The sequence below is a fragment of the Myodes glareolus genome, chromosome 6, assembly GCF_982192425.1.
Source record: "Myodes glareolus chromosome 6, mMyoGla1.1, whole genome shotgun sequence".
Taxonomy (NCBI): Eukaryota; Metazoa; Chordata; class Mammalia; order Rodentia; family Cricetidae; genus Myodes; species Myodes glareolus.
Window position 1 is genome coordinate 95,291,381 of NC_142031.1, and position 13,888 is coordinate 95,305,268.

General features: G+C 44.4%; 1 protein-coding gene across 5 annotated transcripts in view; it reads right to left on the reverse strand.

Moving 5' to 3' along the window:
* Positions 1-13,888, reverse strand: part of Ltbp1 (latent transforming growth factor beta binding protein 1) — a 386,955-nt gene that overhangs the window by 324,414 nt on the left and 48,653 nt on the right. For all 5 annotated transcript variants that reach the window (XM_085691031.2, XM_048416147.3, XM_048416146.3 and 2 more), the window contains exon 3: positions 4,111-4,402. In XM_085691031.2, coding sequence (XP_085547157.2) covers positions 4,111-4,402 — 292 coding nt within the window. The remainder of the gene's footprint in view (positions 1-4,110; positions 4,403-13,888) is intronic.

The following is a 13,888-nucleotide window of genomic DNA, read 5'->3' on the forward strand; positions in this document are numbered from 1 at the left end:
ATAGAAAACAAGCAAATAGTTTATAAATAATAAAAAAAAGAATAAGTCACATAGAGAAGGAAAATACACAGGGAGTCTGAACCCTATATGGTATCTTGAAGACTTTGAATTTTTTTATTGTCTGGTGAACAAACACTAGCTCCTGAGAGACATTGGATTACGGAAACTGCTAAATGAAACCTATATATTTTAAAAAATATCTTAACTTCAAAATGGAAGTCAAATATTTGTTACAGTGGGAAAGAGGTTATGCTTTTGTTTCCACAGAAAACAAACAGCTCATTCAAGGTTGATAGAGGTCAGATTTGACTGGGGGAGGCTCCCTGAAAATCCTGGCTACAGACATAAAGAAATAAACCTACAAGACAGGTCATGTGTATTTTCCCTGCTCAAACATCAAACAAAAATCATCCTTGGCTGACTTGTGTACATCACACAGTCCATATTTGTATTAATGCAGAGGCATATGTTACTTTTGAAAGTTTGTGTGTTTTCAGAGCCAGGGGACCAGACACCGAGGAAAATGGGTGGCCAGGAGATCCAGCCTCTCAGAGCACGTCTGTTACAGTTTCCTCCGAGTTCTGCATCCAGAACAGCTTCAAGGCTGCTGGCTGAGATGATCTAGCCTCACAGACTATTCTAGCCAGGACTTGACCATTATCCTAATTTTTCTCAGGGTCCCCCAAAGATCCCAGTGCCCCTGAGAACAGGACGGCCTTCTCATTTCCCTCATAACATCCTTGCGTAAATCACAATGCCCACACCTAAAGAAGGGGGGATTTTTTAAAGTTGCTCCCTTAGCTTTCTCTGGCAAACGATTTTTGCAAACAATCCACTCATGCGATCATAGTCAAATGGTGGTGGGTGGCAGTCAAGTTGAGTAACAGTTTACATAAGTAATAGGGCTAGAAAAAAAGTCATAACACGCGGTAATCTGACTCCTGATCGCCAAAGCAGAATTCAAGGCAGAACTGTTTTTTGTTCTTCAGATCAGAGCAATGCTAGAAGGGAGATGTCTAAGCATGATATAAATCGTTCCAGGGACACAGTCACATCTGTGTTCTAGCACCAAAATAGTCACCATTAGCCTCCGGAGAAAGAGGTGAGCAAGTTCATCCAGGCCACGGCTTGTTTTTGCGCAAGAATGACCATTCCATGTTTTAAATGGCTGCCAAATTGCCTTCTAAACGTTTATGCTTCTATTCCCAGACCTGGGATGTTCTCAGCCTGGATCAGGAAGCCTTCTTTTCCCAGTGGATAGCCATCAGCAGTCAATGCAGATATTCATAACTAATAAGAGGGCTGAAAATAAGTGACCGTGGGGGCTCGGCCGTACATGAGACATCTTGATCAATCCCCCCACTTAGCACTAGGGCCATGGAAGAAGAGGAGGTGGAAAGAACTTAAGAGCTGGAGGCTGGGGTGGGCTGCTGTGAAACGCTGTCTTCTGGGTGTGATGTGGCTGTGGCACACAGCTATGGTCCCCTGTACAAGAGCAAGCCAGCAATCATCCACCCTGGGCTGGGGAGGTCTCATGGCCCCACCCCTCACTGAGGAGCTGCTGGCAGCTGAGAGCAACTGAGGAAAGTAGGTGAGGAGGTGGCCACTCTAGCTAGGCTCCATTGGGCTCCCCACCTATGCGCATTAAAGGCAGCACTAATTGAACTTAGCACATTTATCTGGAAAAGAAGAAGAGGGGAGGCAGAGGAAGAAGAAAGAGGAGGAGAAGATGAAATTGAGATGGCGGCATCTTGGGGGAGAAGGAGTTGGGGAAGAAGGGATTCAGGAGAAAATGGAAGATGGATATGATCTTATTTCACCTTATATATGTGAAATTCTAAAATAATGAAAACTGTAAACATTTCTAAAAGATAAATAAAACAAACAAACAAAAGTGCTGAGAAAACGACTGGGAAGTGACTCATTTGGTGAAGGGCTTGCTGTCCAAGTCTAAGGGCCGGAGTATCCCAGCACCCACATCAAAACCACACACGGCAGCACACTCCGCAGTCCCAGAGCTGGGTGGGGGACAGTAACCCAGGGCTCTCTGGCCAGCCAGTCTCGCCAAATCAGAAGCTCTAGGTTGGGTATATAGTGGAAATTAGATCTGGTGGTATATGCCTTTAATCCCAATACTGGGGAGGCCAAGGCAAGTGTATCTCTGTGAATTCAAGGCCATCCTGGCCTGGGTGGAATGGGGGGGACTAGCAAGAGAGAAAGATACCTGATATTGACCAATGGTCTGCACAGGTGCATACATACACATTTAGCACACACACACACACACACAGGATTGAAAAACATGCTTGAGAAAGAAATCTAAATAAGAACAATATTTTGTGACTTGAAATTCAAATTTCAGTTCCACAACTAAAGGAATACGGGAATGAAATAAATGTCCCCTGTGGTCCATGCTGTTGTGGGGCTGCGGTACGTTGTAACTGACCGCAGAAACCGCCTGTCCCCCAGAGCATAAAACAGCCCACTATCTCGTCCTTCACAAAAAATGTTTGCCGGGCCCTTCCTTCCTTCACAAATTAGGCCCTTCCTTAAGGATGGACTGATTACCTCTGTTCAGGCTCTAATGGGACAACTTACCCATTAACCGTGTGACTGTGAAGAAGGCAATCGCTCTAAAGCTGGCTTTGCTCATCTGTAAAAACAAGGTTAATCTCCAGGATTCAGCGCAGACTCACTGCAAGTTACAAAGTGCTAACCCGCATGCTATTTCTAAACGAGTACCTGGTGCGCAGGAGGCTCTGAGGAATCATTGCTTGCTCCTCACCATGAAGTATAAAATGTGTTATCAAAACCGCCAGGTTTCCACATCTAATACAAAGTATTAGATTACAAAAAGAGATGTGGAGAAAAAAATAAGGAAACCCGAGAGAGAGATTGGGGAGAGAAGAGACCAAGTCTGCACAAACAGTAGGTGGCCCACTCAAATGAGAAGCATGAACGAGGATGGTGGGGCTTTTCAACAGATCGAATGACCTCCATGGGCTAACTGAACACTAACCCTGTAGAAAGGCTGTCTCCATGGGGGAAATGCCTTCCAAAGTCCAAGCAGGTGACTTACAAATGAACTGGGGTCAAGTCTCTCTTGAAGTTGGGGGCTTCCTGTACTTGACACCCCACACGAATGACAAGAGACCCCTGCAGCAACTTCAGCATCTCCTTATCCACGTGGAGCTGCTCATTAAGAGGAAACAGTTAGACAAGGGCCCTCTGCGGGCTGTTTGCCACAAAAGTCACAGGAGGTCAAGGGCGATTTTTCTTATCCCTGGGTTTACATCGTGTTCAGTGCTCCCCGAAGAGTAAGAAGAAATAGAGAGAAAAAAAAAGTTCCCATAAATAGAAAGCAGCCTCATTCACCAAAACTGGGCTTGCATGGCAAGTGAGGCAGACATTGTGTGGTGTTCAGAGTGGGTACACTTCATGTGAAGCTGAGAGTTACCTCCCAATAGGTCTCTCTCCTCCGCAAAGCTGAACCCTTTCCTCTTGCATTATACCTACATGTTTCTCCTTCTAAGTTACTGTTTCAGGACTCTGAACCACCCCCACCCCATAAAAGAATTATTTTTAAGTTCTTTTTTTTTAAAGCTATTTTATCTCATGTGTTATGGGTATTTTGCCTGCTTACATGCCTGCGTAAAACGTGCATACCTAGGACCTGCAGAGGCCGGAAGATGGCATCAGATGCCCTGAAACCAGAGTTACCCAACAGTTATTTGTGAGCCAACATGTGGATGCAGGGAATTCAACCCAAGTCCTCTGGCAGAGAACCAGTGCTCTTAACTGACAAGCCATCTCTCTGGACTCCCCAGAGAAAGAATCCTAAAATCTACAACTCCACAATCAAACAACTCCGCTCATCAGTCCCTTCCAGCCCTGATCCCTATAATCCTAGCCCCACTATGGCTTACACTTAGTAAGTCACCCATCAAACCAAGTATCTTTACGAGACGTGGTCCATGAGCCTGGCATGGAAACTCTTGAGAAGAAGAAAGGCCGAGAGCTCTGCGAATGTGCCAAGGAGAGCGGTCTAAAGCAGTGTGCTCAGGAGTGGCTAATGTGCATCCGGGCTAGACGCAAGTTGAAAACACTCACTGAGAATGGATCTGCTGGGAGAGTCCCACGGAAGGCTTCGGCTTGAGGGTCAGGGTCATCTGAGCCACCGGGCTGACCCTTGGTAGAGCGTCGGCCTTAGCGGTTGAAGCATGCTTTGCGGCTTGCTCAGGAGGGACCCAAGAGGACCCAGGATTCTGTCCTCCAAAGACGGGTGACACGGCGTCCTGAGAAGTTGTGGTCTCGCAGGCTTTGCCCTTTGTCCCTGGCTTGCACACACAGAGCTGAGGCCGGAGACACATCCCTCCATTCTGGCATGGCGGAACACAGCTTGCTGCAGAAGACAACAGAAGACAGAGTTTTGAAGAAAAGCGCAGTAGACTGCACTCGTTCTTCCAAAGGGTTAACAGTGCCATTGGACGCTCCCCTGAGAAAGTCATGATGATGGGGGTGGTGGTGACAACTAGTACCTGTTAGTGGCCACCTATGTGACAGGTACTTTTCATATATATATATATATATATATATATATATATATATATATATATATATATATATATATATATCAAACTTAATTCCCAGAAACTGCTTTTAGTGGATATTTTATTATGTCCATTTTATGGATAACGAAACAAATGCAAAGGTAAGTGACTTAACAAAGATTAAACAATTGTAGGAAATAGAAGTTGGGATTCAAACCCAGGCGAGCTGGTGACGAAAACATTACTCTCAACCACTATATTTAAACTACCTTCCCATAGTACACCACAGATTTTTTTTTTAAGTGAGAAAGTATCCTGGAGTGGCTTGAATGAAAAGACCCCCATAGGCCTATACTGAGAGGCACTATTAGGGGGTGTGGCCTTGATGAAGTAGGTATGGCCTCATTGGAGAAAGTGTGTCACTGGGCATGCTCTTGGGAGTTTCAGATGTTCAAGTCAGGCCCAGGGTCTCCCTCTGTCTCTTCCTTTTGCCTGCTGATCTGGAAAGAGAACTCGCGGGTACCTCTCCAGCACCGTGTCAGCCTGCGTTCTGCCATGCTTCCTACCATGGCAGTAACGGACTAAACCTCTGAGCAATAAGCCAGATCCAATTAGATACTTTCCTTTATAAGAGTGGCTGTGGTGCACACCTTTAATCCTAGCACCTGGGAGGCAGAAGCAGGTGGACCTCTGTGAGTTTGAAGCCAACTTGGTCTACAGAGCTAGTTCTACAACAGCCAAGGCTACACAAAGAAACCCTGTCTTAAAATCACCCACAACGCCAATCCCCCCTCCCTCCAAAAAAAAAATAACAGAGGGTTACATTGGAATATCTTTCCCAATTGCTTTCAGTCTTATTTATGGGTGTGGGCAATCTCTCCACGGAGCCTAGGAGTTATCATTTTTGCTAGGCTGGTGCCAACACACTCCAGAAAACTCCCCTGACCCCAGCCTTCTGTGCTGGAGGTGGGGATAGTATTACAGAAGCTCATGACACCTCTTTGTGTGTGCAGGCTGGGGACCTAAGCTTGAGTCTTCAAACTTGGACAGCAGATACTTTACCCACTGAGCATCTCGCCTGCCCCTTAAATTTAATTTAAAATTTTGATGTTTAAATACTTCTGCCAGGATTTGATCAAAAACAGTCCCTAATCCCCAGGAAAAGATCTCTTTCACACACTCACAGGCTGTCAGAGGTTCCGGAGAGTTTTAATAGTCAACCCAACTCACTCTTTTTACACAGAAGAACAACGGCAACAAGGTTGTTGACTTTATGTGCCCGCTAATCTAGACAAACTTCCAGTGAGTGTTATACCACCCCTAACGTCATACTGGGAAACACGCAACAAGGAACAAGTTCTTCGTCCCCTGTCTGCTGGGATGTCTGGACTCTGGACCACCAGATATATGGCCAGGCGGAGTTACAAAGCTAGCTGGGCCACGGGCAGGGGTAGTGGATCTGAACACAGGTGAGGTCCCTTGGGAGAACTGAGGTCATTGACTTGAACTGCATTATGTAACATCACAGGTTTCTGGCAAGTTCCCGTCAGATCCTTCAGTATTTGTTGGAATTCATTCTTCGGTTGCTCCTTTGTTAATAGTCTGCTTAAACTCTTCACCTTGAGTTCACACTACCAGACTTTCTACTCAAGTCAGTGCCTCGTCAATTCCGTCTGCTAAACAAGTCCAAAAGAGATGGGTGGAGACATATGTCTTAGTTGGGGTTTCTACTGCTGCGATGAAACACCATGACTAAAAGCAAATTGTGGAGGAAAGGGTTTACTTGACTTACACTTTCAGATCACTATTCCCCATTGAAGGAAGTCAGGACAGGAACTCAAAGAGCAGGAACCTGGAGGCAGGAGCTGGTGCAGAGGCCATGGAAGGGTGCTGCTTACTGCCTTGCTCCTCATGGCTTGCTCAGCCCACTAGCCCGGGAATGGCACCACCCACATTGGACTGGGTCTTCCCCCATCAATCACTAATTAAGAAAATGTCCTCCACAGGCTTGTATGCAGCTCTATCTTATTGAGGCATTTTCTCAATTGAGGCTCTCTTCTCTCTGATGACTCCAGCTTGTGTCCATCGACACAATGATGACTCACCGGAGACTTGGTTATAAAGAACCAAATGACCAACATCTAACCTCCTGGAAACCTATTAGCTTTCCATAGGAAAAGATGCTTTTCCCGTCTTGCTATGATATAATTCCTATTAGTCCTAACAAATAAAAAATGGTCTTTGAATATCAAATTACTTGAGGAGAAAAAATTAGAGATAGACCCAGCTTTGGAGATGATCAGACTTATATCAGCTAACCTTGGCCAGGTAACCATAAGTGTTTCAGCACAGTAGCTACTGGTTCTAAAGCGGTCCCCAAGAGCCACTCCTATATTAGACTTCTAGAATTCAAATTCAAAAGCTCTGCACTACTAGAGTTAAGGGTGCCAATCGTCAACATGTTCCCGACTAAGCAGACTTGGTATCTGGAGCTGAGATGCTGGGCTCCACGTGCTTGCCAGGCCACTATTGTTTCCGGAACATCACAGGGCTGATTGGGCTCCACCCAAGCGAACAGAAGCAGCCAAGACAGTGGACCAGACTTTCCACTGGGTGCACTGGACAGAGGTCAGCCCCTGGGCACTGTCATATACACATTTTCTTAATACTTTCAATTAGGAGTATGTTTCAGTCTAACATCTGAGAATGACATCCGCTCGTCCTTCCGCCCAAGGTGTCCTGCAAATAGCTTCCGGTCTCAGGCAGACAGCATGACACAGCTTGCAGGAGCCGGCACCCAGGGAAAGGCCAAGGGCTGAACTCACCCAACACTCTACTCACTGACTCTAGGGAAACATAGATGGATTAGAATGGAAAAGAGATGTGGGTTTTTATTTTCAAATTTTATAGATAATAAGGGTAAGGAAAAAGGCAATTTAAAAAATCACTAGTTAAAACATCAGACTGGGGAGATGGCTCAGTTGGCAATGGACTTGCCATGCAAGGGTACAGAACTGAATTCAGATTCCTTGAACCCATATTAAAATATCGGACATGGTGCTATGACCTCGGTATTGCTGAGGCAGAGGCAGGAGTATTCCCTGGGTCTTACGGTCAACTAGTCTTGCTAAACTGGTAAGCTCCCCAGGTTCATTGGAAGACAGTCTCCAAACAATAAGGTGGGGTGCAAGAGAGGAAAGCATTCAACTTTGATTTTCAGCCATGAATACATCTACACACGCGCACATAGACTATACATAAAAAAGGAAAATTTCAAAAATGAAATCCTATTAGAAGAAAAAGAATGTTCCATGCATTAGAATGTCTCCAAAACTGCCCTTCCGCAGTAAATTTTTGAAGAAGATATTTTAGTTACAAATAGATGGGAGGAGTGGCTGGACCGTCAGGTGAGGGTTCAATGACCCCATCCTATGAGGGAACGTCAACAAACCAGGTCAGGATGATCTCTTGGAAGCAAGAGTGTTCTTCTCTACAATGCGCACTCTACAATGCGCAACAACACTCCTGGGGAACTCTGGAAACACACAGTCCTGGGTTACCAGGAACTGCAAATCTGAACCCAGAGCCTGGCACACTGTGACTAAGGTAACTAGCCGGAGCCTCGTGCATGAGAACCACTGGTAGCCAGCATTCGGAAATTCTATACCTACAGCAATTCTATGTACTCTCTGTGTAGGTCTGTGTATGATGAGCGTACCAGTGTGCTCACCTATACATGTGTGTGTGTAGAAGTCAGAGGCTGACTACACATATCTGCCACTGCCACTCCCTAATTTTGGGGACAAAGTCTCTCACTAAACCTGGAGCTCGCCATCTTAGCCAGACTGGCTGGACAGTAAGTCCCAGGGGTCCGCCTCTCTCTGCCTCTCTCCCCAAAGTACAGCATTACAAACAAGTACCACTGCGCCCAACTTTTTTATACAGGTCCAGGGGATCTGACCACAGGTTCTTATATTGTACAGCAAGTACTTTACCCACTGAGTCATCGACTCAACCGCAGGATCTCTGTTTATTAGTTTCATATCGTAAGTGTTTTTATATTATTCAATTCTTCGTTATGATGAAAGCATTTGTTTTATAGGGTTCTTTTTTTTACTACAGCCATGGTGTTGAATTACATGGAGCAGTATAATGTTAAGGAAGCGAGGTTTTGTGTTTTGTTTTGTTTTTTTCACTTTTTTATTATTTATTTGTGTCTGTGTGTGTGTGTATGTGTACATGTACATGTGTTTGATTGTGCATGGGCAGACACTACCATATATGTTATGAGGTCAAAAAACAATTTCATGAGTCATTCATGTAGATTCAGGGACTGAGTTCAGGATATCCAAGCCTTGATGTGAGGTCGTCACCTCTGGACTTGGTTTGCATGGCTCTCAATCACATAGTCATCATTCCTCCAAAGGAGATGCTGACTCATCCAAATTAACATTCTGAACTACTCTGCAAGTATGCAAGGCCTATGGTAGTTATCCCTGGCACCTTGTGGAACTATGAGGCATGAAACCAAACCACGAAGGACCAAGGAGAAGAACCCCGCACTGGGCTGGAGGAGCTGGACAAGTCAGGGAAGTTCTAACACAAAGCAGTGAAGGCAACCAGGCTAGGAGATGCAGATGCAAATGCAGGAAAAAGAAAAAGAAAAAAGTGCTCCTAAGAAATACACAGTTTGTAGAAATGAAGTAGAAAAGGAAGGAAACCTCCCTAATGGTGGATAAAGTACATGACCCTGTAAAAGACATCTGCTCAAATCTCAAGAAAGCAGTACTGGCCCCTACTTTAGAAAAAGAAAAAAAGTTTGTGAAGTTTCTAAAGCCGCACTTGGTGATGCGTGTCTTAATCCCAGCACTCAGTACACAGAAGTCCTGCTAGTTGCCGGTGAGCCCAGGATACAGACTGAGACCTTGCTCTGCAGTGGAATAACAAGCCTTAGAAGGCTGGATTTGAGTATAAACCATCTGCTGGGTCATCCTGGACAAACAAGAACACAGGACTGATTCCTGAGAGGAGAGATCCCCTGCTGGTAAGAGCAGTCAGAACACAGCCTAGGGAGGAGAACCATGGAGCTTGAGAGTCTGCCCTACAGAAGGGCAGAGCCCACCTCCAGAGGTGGAGCAGCTGGAATGCGGAGCAATGACCAGAGAAAAGGGACCTTAGGGATCTGCGAATGGAACTCCATCGGTCACCTGATACCAAGTCACCAGCTACAGGGTGAGGCCAGATAACAACCACATCAGGGCCTAAAAGTGGCCAATGTCCAGATCTCCTCCAGGATGCAGATCCACTTTTGAGCTGCTGGAGTCGGGACATGAAGTCAAAACCCAAAACTAAATTCTTGGAAAAGACAATATAAGAGGAGGCAAAGAGGACTGCCATAAGTTCAACGCAAGCCTGGGCTGTATAACAAGTTTTAAGCTAGCCTGGACTACATAGTAAGGCTCTGCTAAAGGAGGGAGAACTAGAGGAGGGGGAGAAGGAAGGGAAGGAATAATCAGTATCTCAACCTAAGAACAGATGAGAGTTGTGCCCACAGGAAGATGAAAACACACAAAATTAAACATAGATACAAAATACCTAAGTGAATTGCTGATTGACCAAATAAGTCAATCTTTCAGAAGCAGAAAAGTAAGTGGAATTAGTTCTAGAAACATAAGGAAGGCCCTACTGTTAGCAGACCAAACAATGTTAAAAAAAAAAAAAAAGATGAGAATCTGACTCAAGGAATGCAGAAAAGCTTCCAGTCCAATCCATGACTTACTCATAACAACAAATAAAAACTGCTTGCCAACCGCGAATACACAGGGATTTCCTTATTCTGCTAAGCGGTATCTACAGCAAATCCTACAAACAACATACCAAGATCCCCAGCAAATATTACAAGCACACTGCAGAAGCATTCCTGTCAATGCTGGAAACAAGCCTAAATGCTCATAATAATCTCTAAGGGGGCCCAGGCAACATGACAAAGCAAAAACAGAAAAAGGTCTATTATGCCAGAGAACAAGAAACAAATTATCAACTTTCGTCGTTTACAAGTTACTGGAAAATCTACCTACTGTCAAAACTGATAGGAAGGAGCTGGAAGAACTGGGTGTAGTATCTCTCCCTGTCGCCCTCCATCCCTCATACCCTTGAGGCAGGGTCTCTCACTGAACCTGAAGCTTGTGATTTCTACTGGGCTGCTGGCCAACCAGCTCCCAGCCAGGGTCCGCTTGTCTCCACTCCCCAGTTCTGCATCCCCAGGATGTCACTTTATAAAACTGATTTTAATTACATGATCATGATGTAACTTTTAAATTAAATTTAAAAATAATACCATGTACTTTTATGGATGCATTTAAACATGTCAGACATGTGTCCAACCTACAGTCCATGGGCCACATGCAACTAGCATGCAGTCCAACACAAAATTTTGAGTCTGGTTTTGCAATTTTTGTTTACTTTTGTAATGCTAGAGTATAAGCTTTGTGGATGACAATGTTGTATTTCAGTGTCAAAAGATTGAACACGCCTGTTTAGCATTGCGCTAAGTCTGTGACATTATCCTCTCTGGGAAGGAAGAGAAGTAATACTGAAGGAAAAGATATTTCACTTTATGGAATTTATTCTTATAGTTTTGCTTTGGTTTTTTTTCTTTGTTTTGTTTTTTTGTTTGTTTGTTTTTTGTTTTTTATGTTTTTTTGAGATAGGGTCTTGCAATATAGCCCAAGTTGGTGAGAAATTCATGTTCCTCAAGCCATAACCTGCTGAGAGCTGACATTACAGATGTATATTATCATTACAGATGTGTATCATACCTGGCTCAATTTTTTTTTCTTAAAAATAAAAGATGAGAGGCTGGAGCAATAGCCCAGTGGTTCAGGGCACACATTGTTCTTACAGAGGACCAGAGTTCAGTTCCCAGCATCTAAGGCAGGTAGCTATCAAGCACCTATAACTTTAGTCCCAGGGGGTCAGACCCTTCTTCTGGCCTCCATGATTTCTGTACTAATACATATACACACATGCATATAAGTAAAAGATGAGTATCAAATATAATAAACAAATTAAATTGACTATGGGTAATAGATGTGTAGATGTTTGCTGTTAAGCCTTTTGTATTTTTCTATTTTTCAGATTTTTCAGTGTTTTAATTATCAAACAAAAGGCAGCTGGGAGTGAGGTGAAGGAGTAATAATATAGTAGGGTCTGTGGCAGCTGGCAGAAATTGCTAAACTCAGGACTTGCAGAATATCACCAAGGCCGAGATCTGGGTAAGCAGGTGGGCTACAAAAGCTCCTCCATCCTTACCTCCCAGGCTGGCCTTGCAAAACCACACTTGTCATTTGAATCAGTCACAACTGGATCAATGCTCCATTTTGGGCCCAAATGGTAAACAGTTTCAAATTTCTCTCCATTGGCAGCTACTCCCGGTTGACAACGCTAATCCTAAAGTTCTCTCAAAGTTCAGTGACTTTATTTTTAGGAAGCGACCCAAGCCCTGAAGCCCAGCCTCCTTTGCTTTTCATCTAAAAGCACAGCCCTTGGTTATATTTAAAGCCTGCTCCAACCCACACAGCTCTCGTCGACTCCCTGCCCCTCGCCTTTCTCTCCAAACAAGTTGCAGCATGTCTGCCGCATGTGTCCTGGAGAGAAATGTGAGCCGAGCTGTGTCTTCAGTGATCTAAGACAGCAGGTGAGAAGCTGCTCCCCGTGTGGCTTCGGGGCTCTGCCCAGCTGCCCTTTGAAGTTATTCAGTACGAAGGAATATAAGAAGCAGAGTATGGGGTCACAAGTTGAAGACTGATCTAACTTTTCCTGTACCCAAACCCAAATAAATAATGTGACTTCCTTGTAAAGCCCTGGGTCAGCCGCCTCCTCAATCCCTGTAGACAAGAACAACTACATCAGAACCTCCCGGTGATGACCGTTCTAGCCAGTCTTCTGCAATAATGAAGAAATAACTGAATGTTCTAGAAAGAGAAGTCGCCTGTCATCAGGCACCAAAGTACCGAGTTGGCCTTATGGAGTTTTCATCAATGGGAAAATCCATTTGAAATACTCGAGGGTGTGTGCATGTGCTTGTCTGTCTTGTCACAGGTATGTCTGCTGTCACCATCCCCACCTGTCTCTAAGTCAGACTGCCACATCTCACAGACTTTCTTGACACTTCACACCCACATGGCCTGATGTCCTAAGCAACAAAACTGCACCAAGTAGGTGGCCGAAAGAGGCGCAGATCACATGGAACTCAGGTCACCAAGGCTCTGTTCCGATGCTTTGATGTCACTCCGCAGCCTCCAGGAGCTGTGAAAGGCTTCAGGTTCTCTACCCTGAGCTCAGCAGACCTATGGATTGCCATGTGATTTCATTTAAAATGGGTAGTTAGCTGGGTCCAACTCACAGCTCCTGAGACCACCCACCAATAACTGTAAAAATCTCCCACAGAAAACAACAAATTAAGCCATGTTGCATAATGAAAAACAATATACTTATCTGGGTTGTTTCTGGTCTTACTACAGCTGTTTTATGGAGTTTATTTGTTTGTTTTTAAGTTACAGGTGTCCAGGAGAAGGGGATATTAAAGTCTATGGTTTAGACTATACTGGCTTTTGCAAATTAAAAAAAAATTGCAAAAAGGGAGAAAATAAACAAGAAAAAAAATCAGAAAATACCATTAGAAAAAAAATGGTAAATGTTATCTTTAACTATGTTAGAGCAAAATCACTTCTTAAAAAAAGAAAGACCCATACTTGGTGACAGAGGCCTTTAACCCCAGTACTGAGAGGCAGAGGCAGGTGGGTCTCTGTGATTTCTGCCTCTTTCAGAGGTTTGTTGCCTTAACATCACTTGGCAGTCCTCATGTGTCCCAGGCCCTCGGAGCTGTGCTGCAGAGGGCTTTGGTTCCCTTCAAGGCAGACAGAGCTCTGTGCATTTGAGGCCAGCCTGGTCTGTCACCGCAAGGTCTGGACCAGACAGAGCTTCTTTCTGGAAAAAAAGAAGGAAGAGAAAGAAGGAAGGAAGAAAGGAAGGAGGGAGGGAGGGAGGAATGGAGGGAAGGAAGAAGGGAAAGAGGGAGGGAAGGAAGGAAGGAAAGAAGGAAGGAGGGAGGGACTGAGGGAGGAAGGAAGGATGGATGGATGGATAACCAAGACAGAGGGAAAACACAAGTAGCAAATAAGCCTGTGGGTACTGTCTAAATCAATGACGTCATTCAAATTTTATTTATTCAAATTTTATTTATTTATTCAAAATTATTTATTTATTCAAATTTTATTTATTCAAATTTTATTTATTCAAATAAAGCAGAGAGGATACTGTGACTGCTTAGTTTTTTA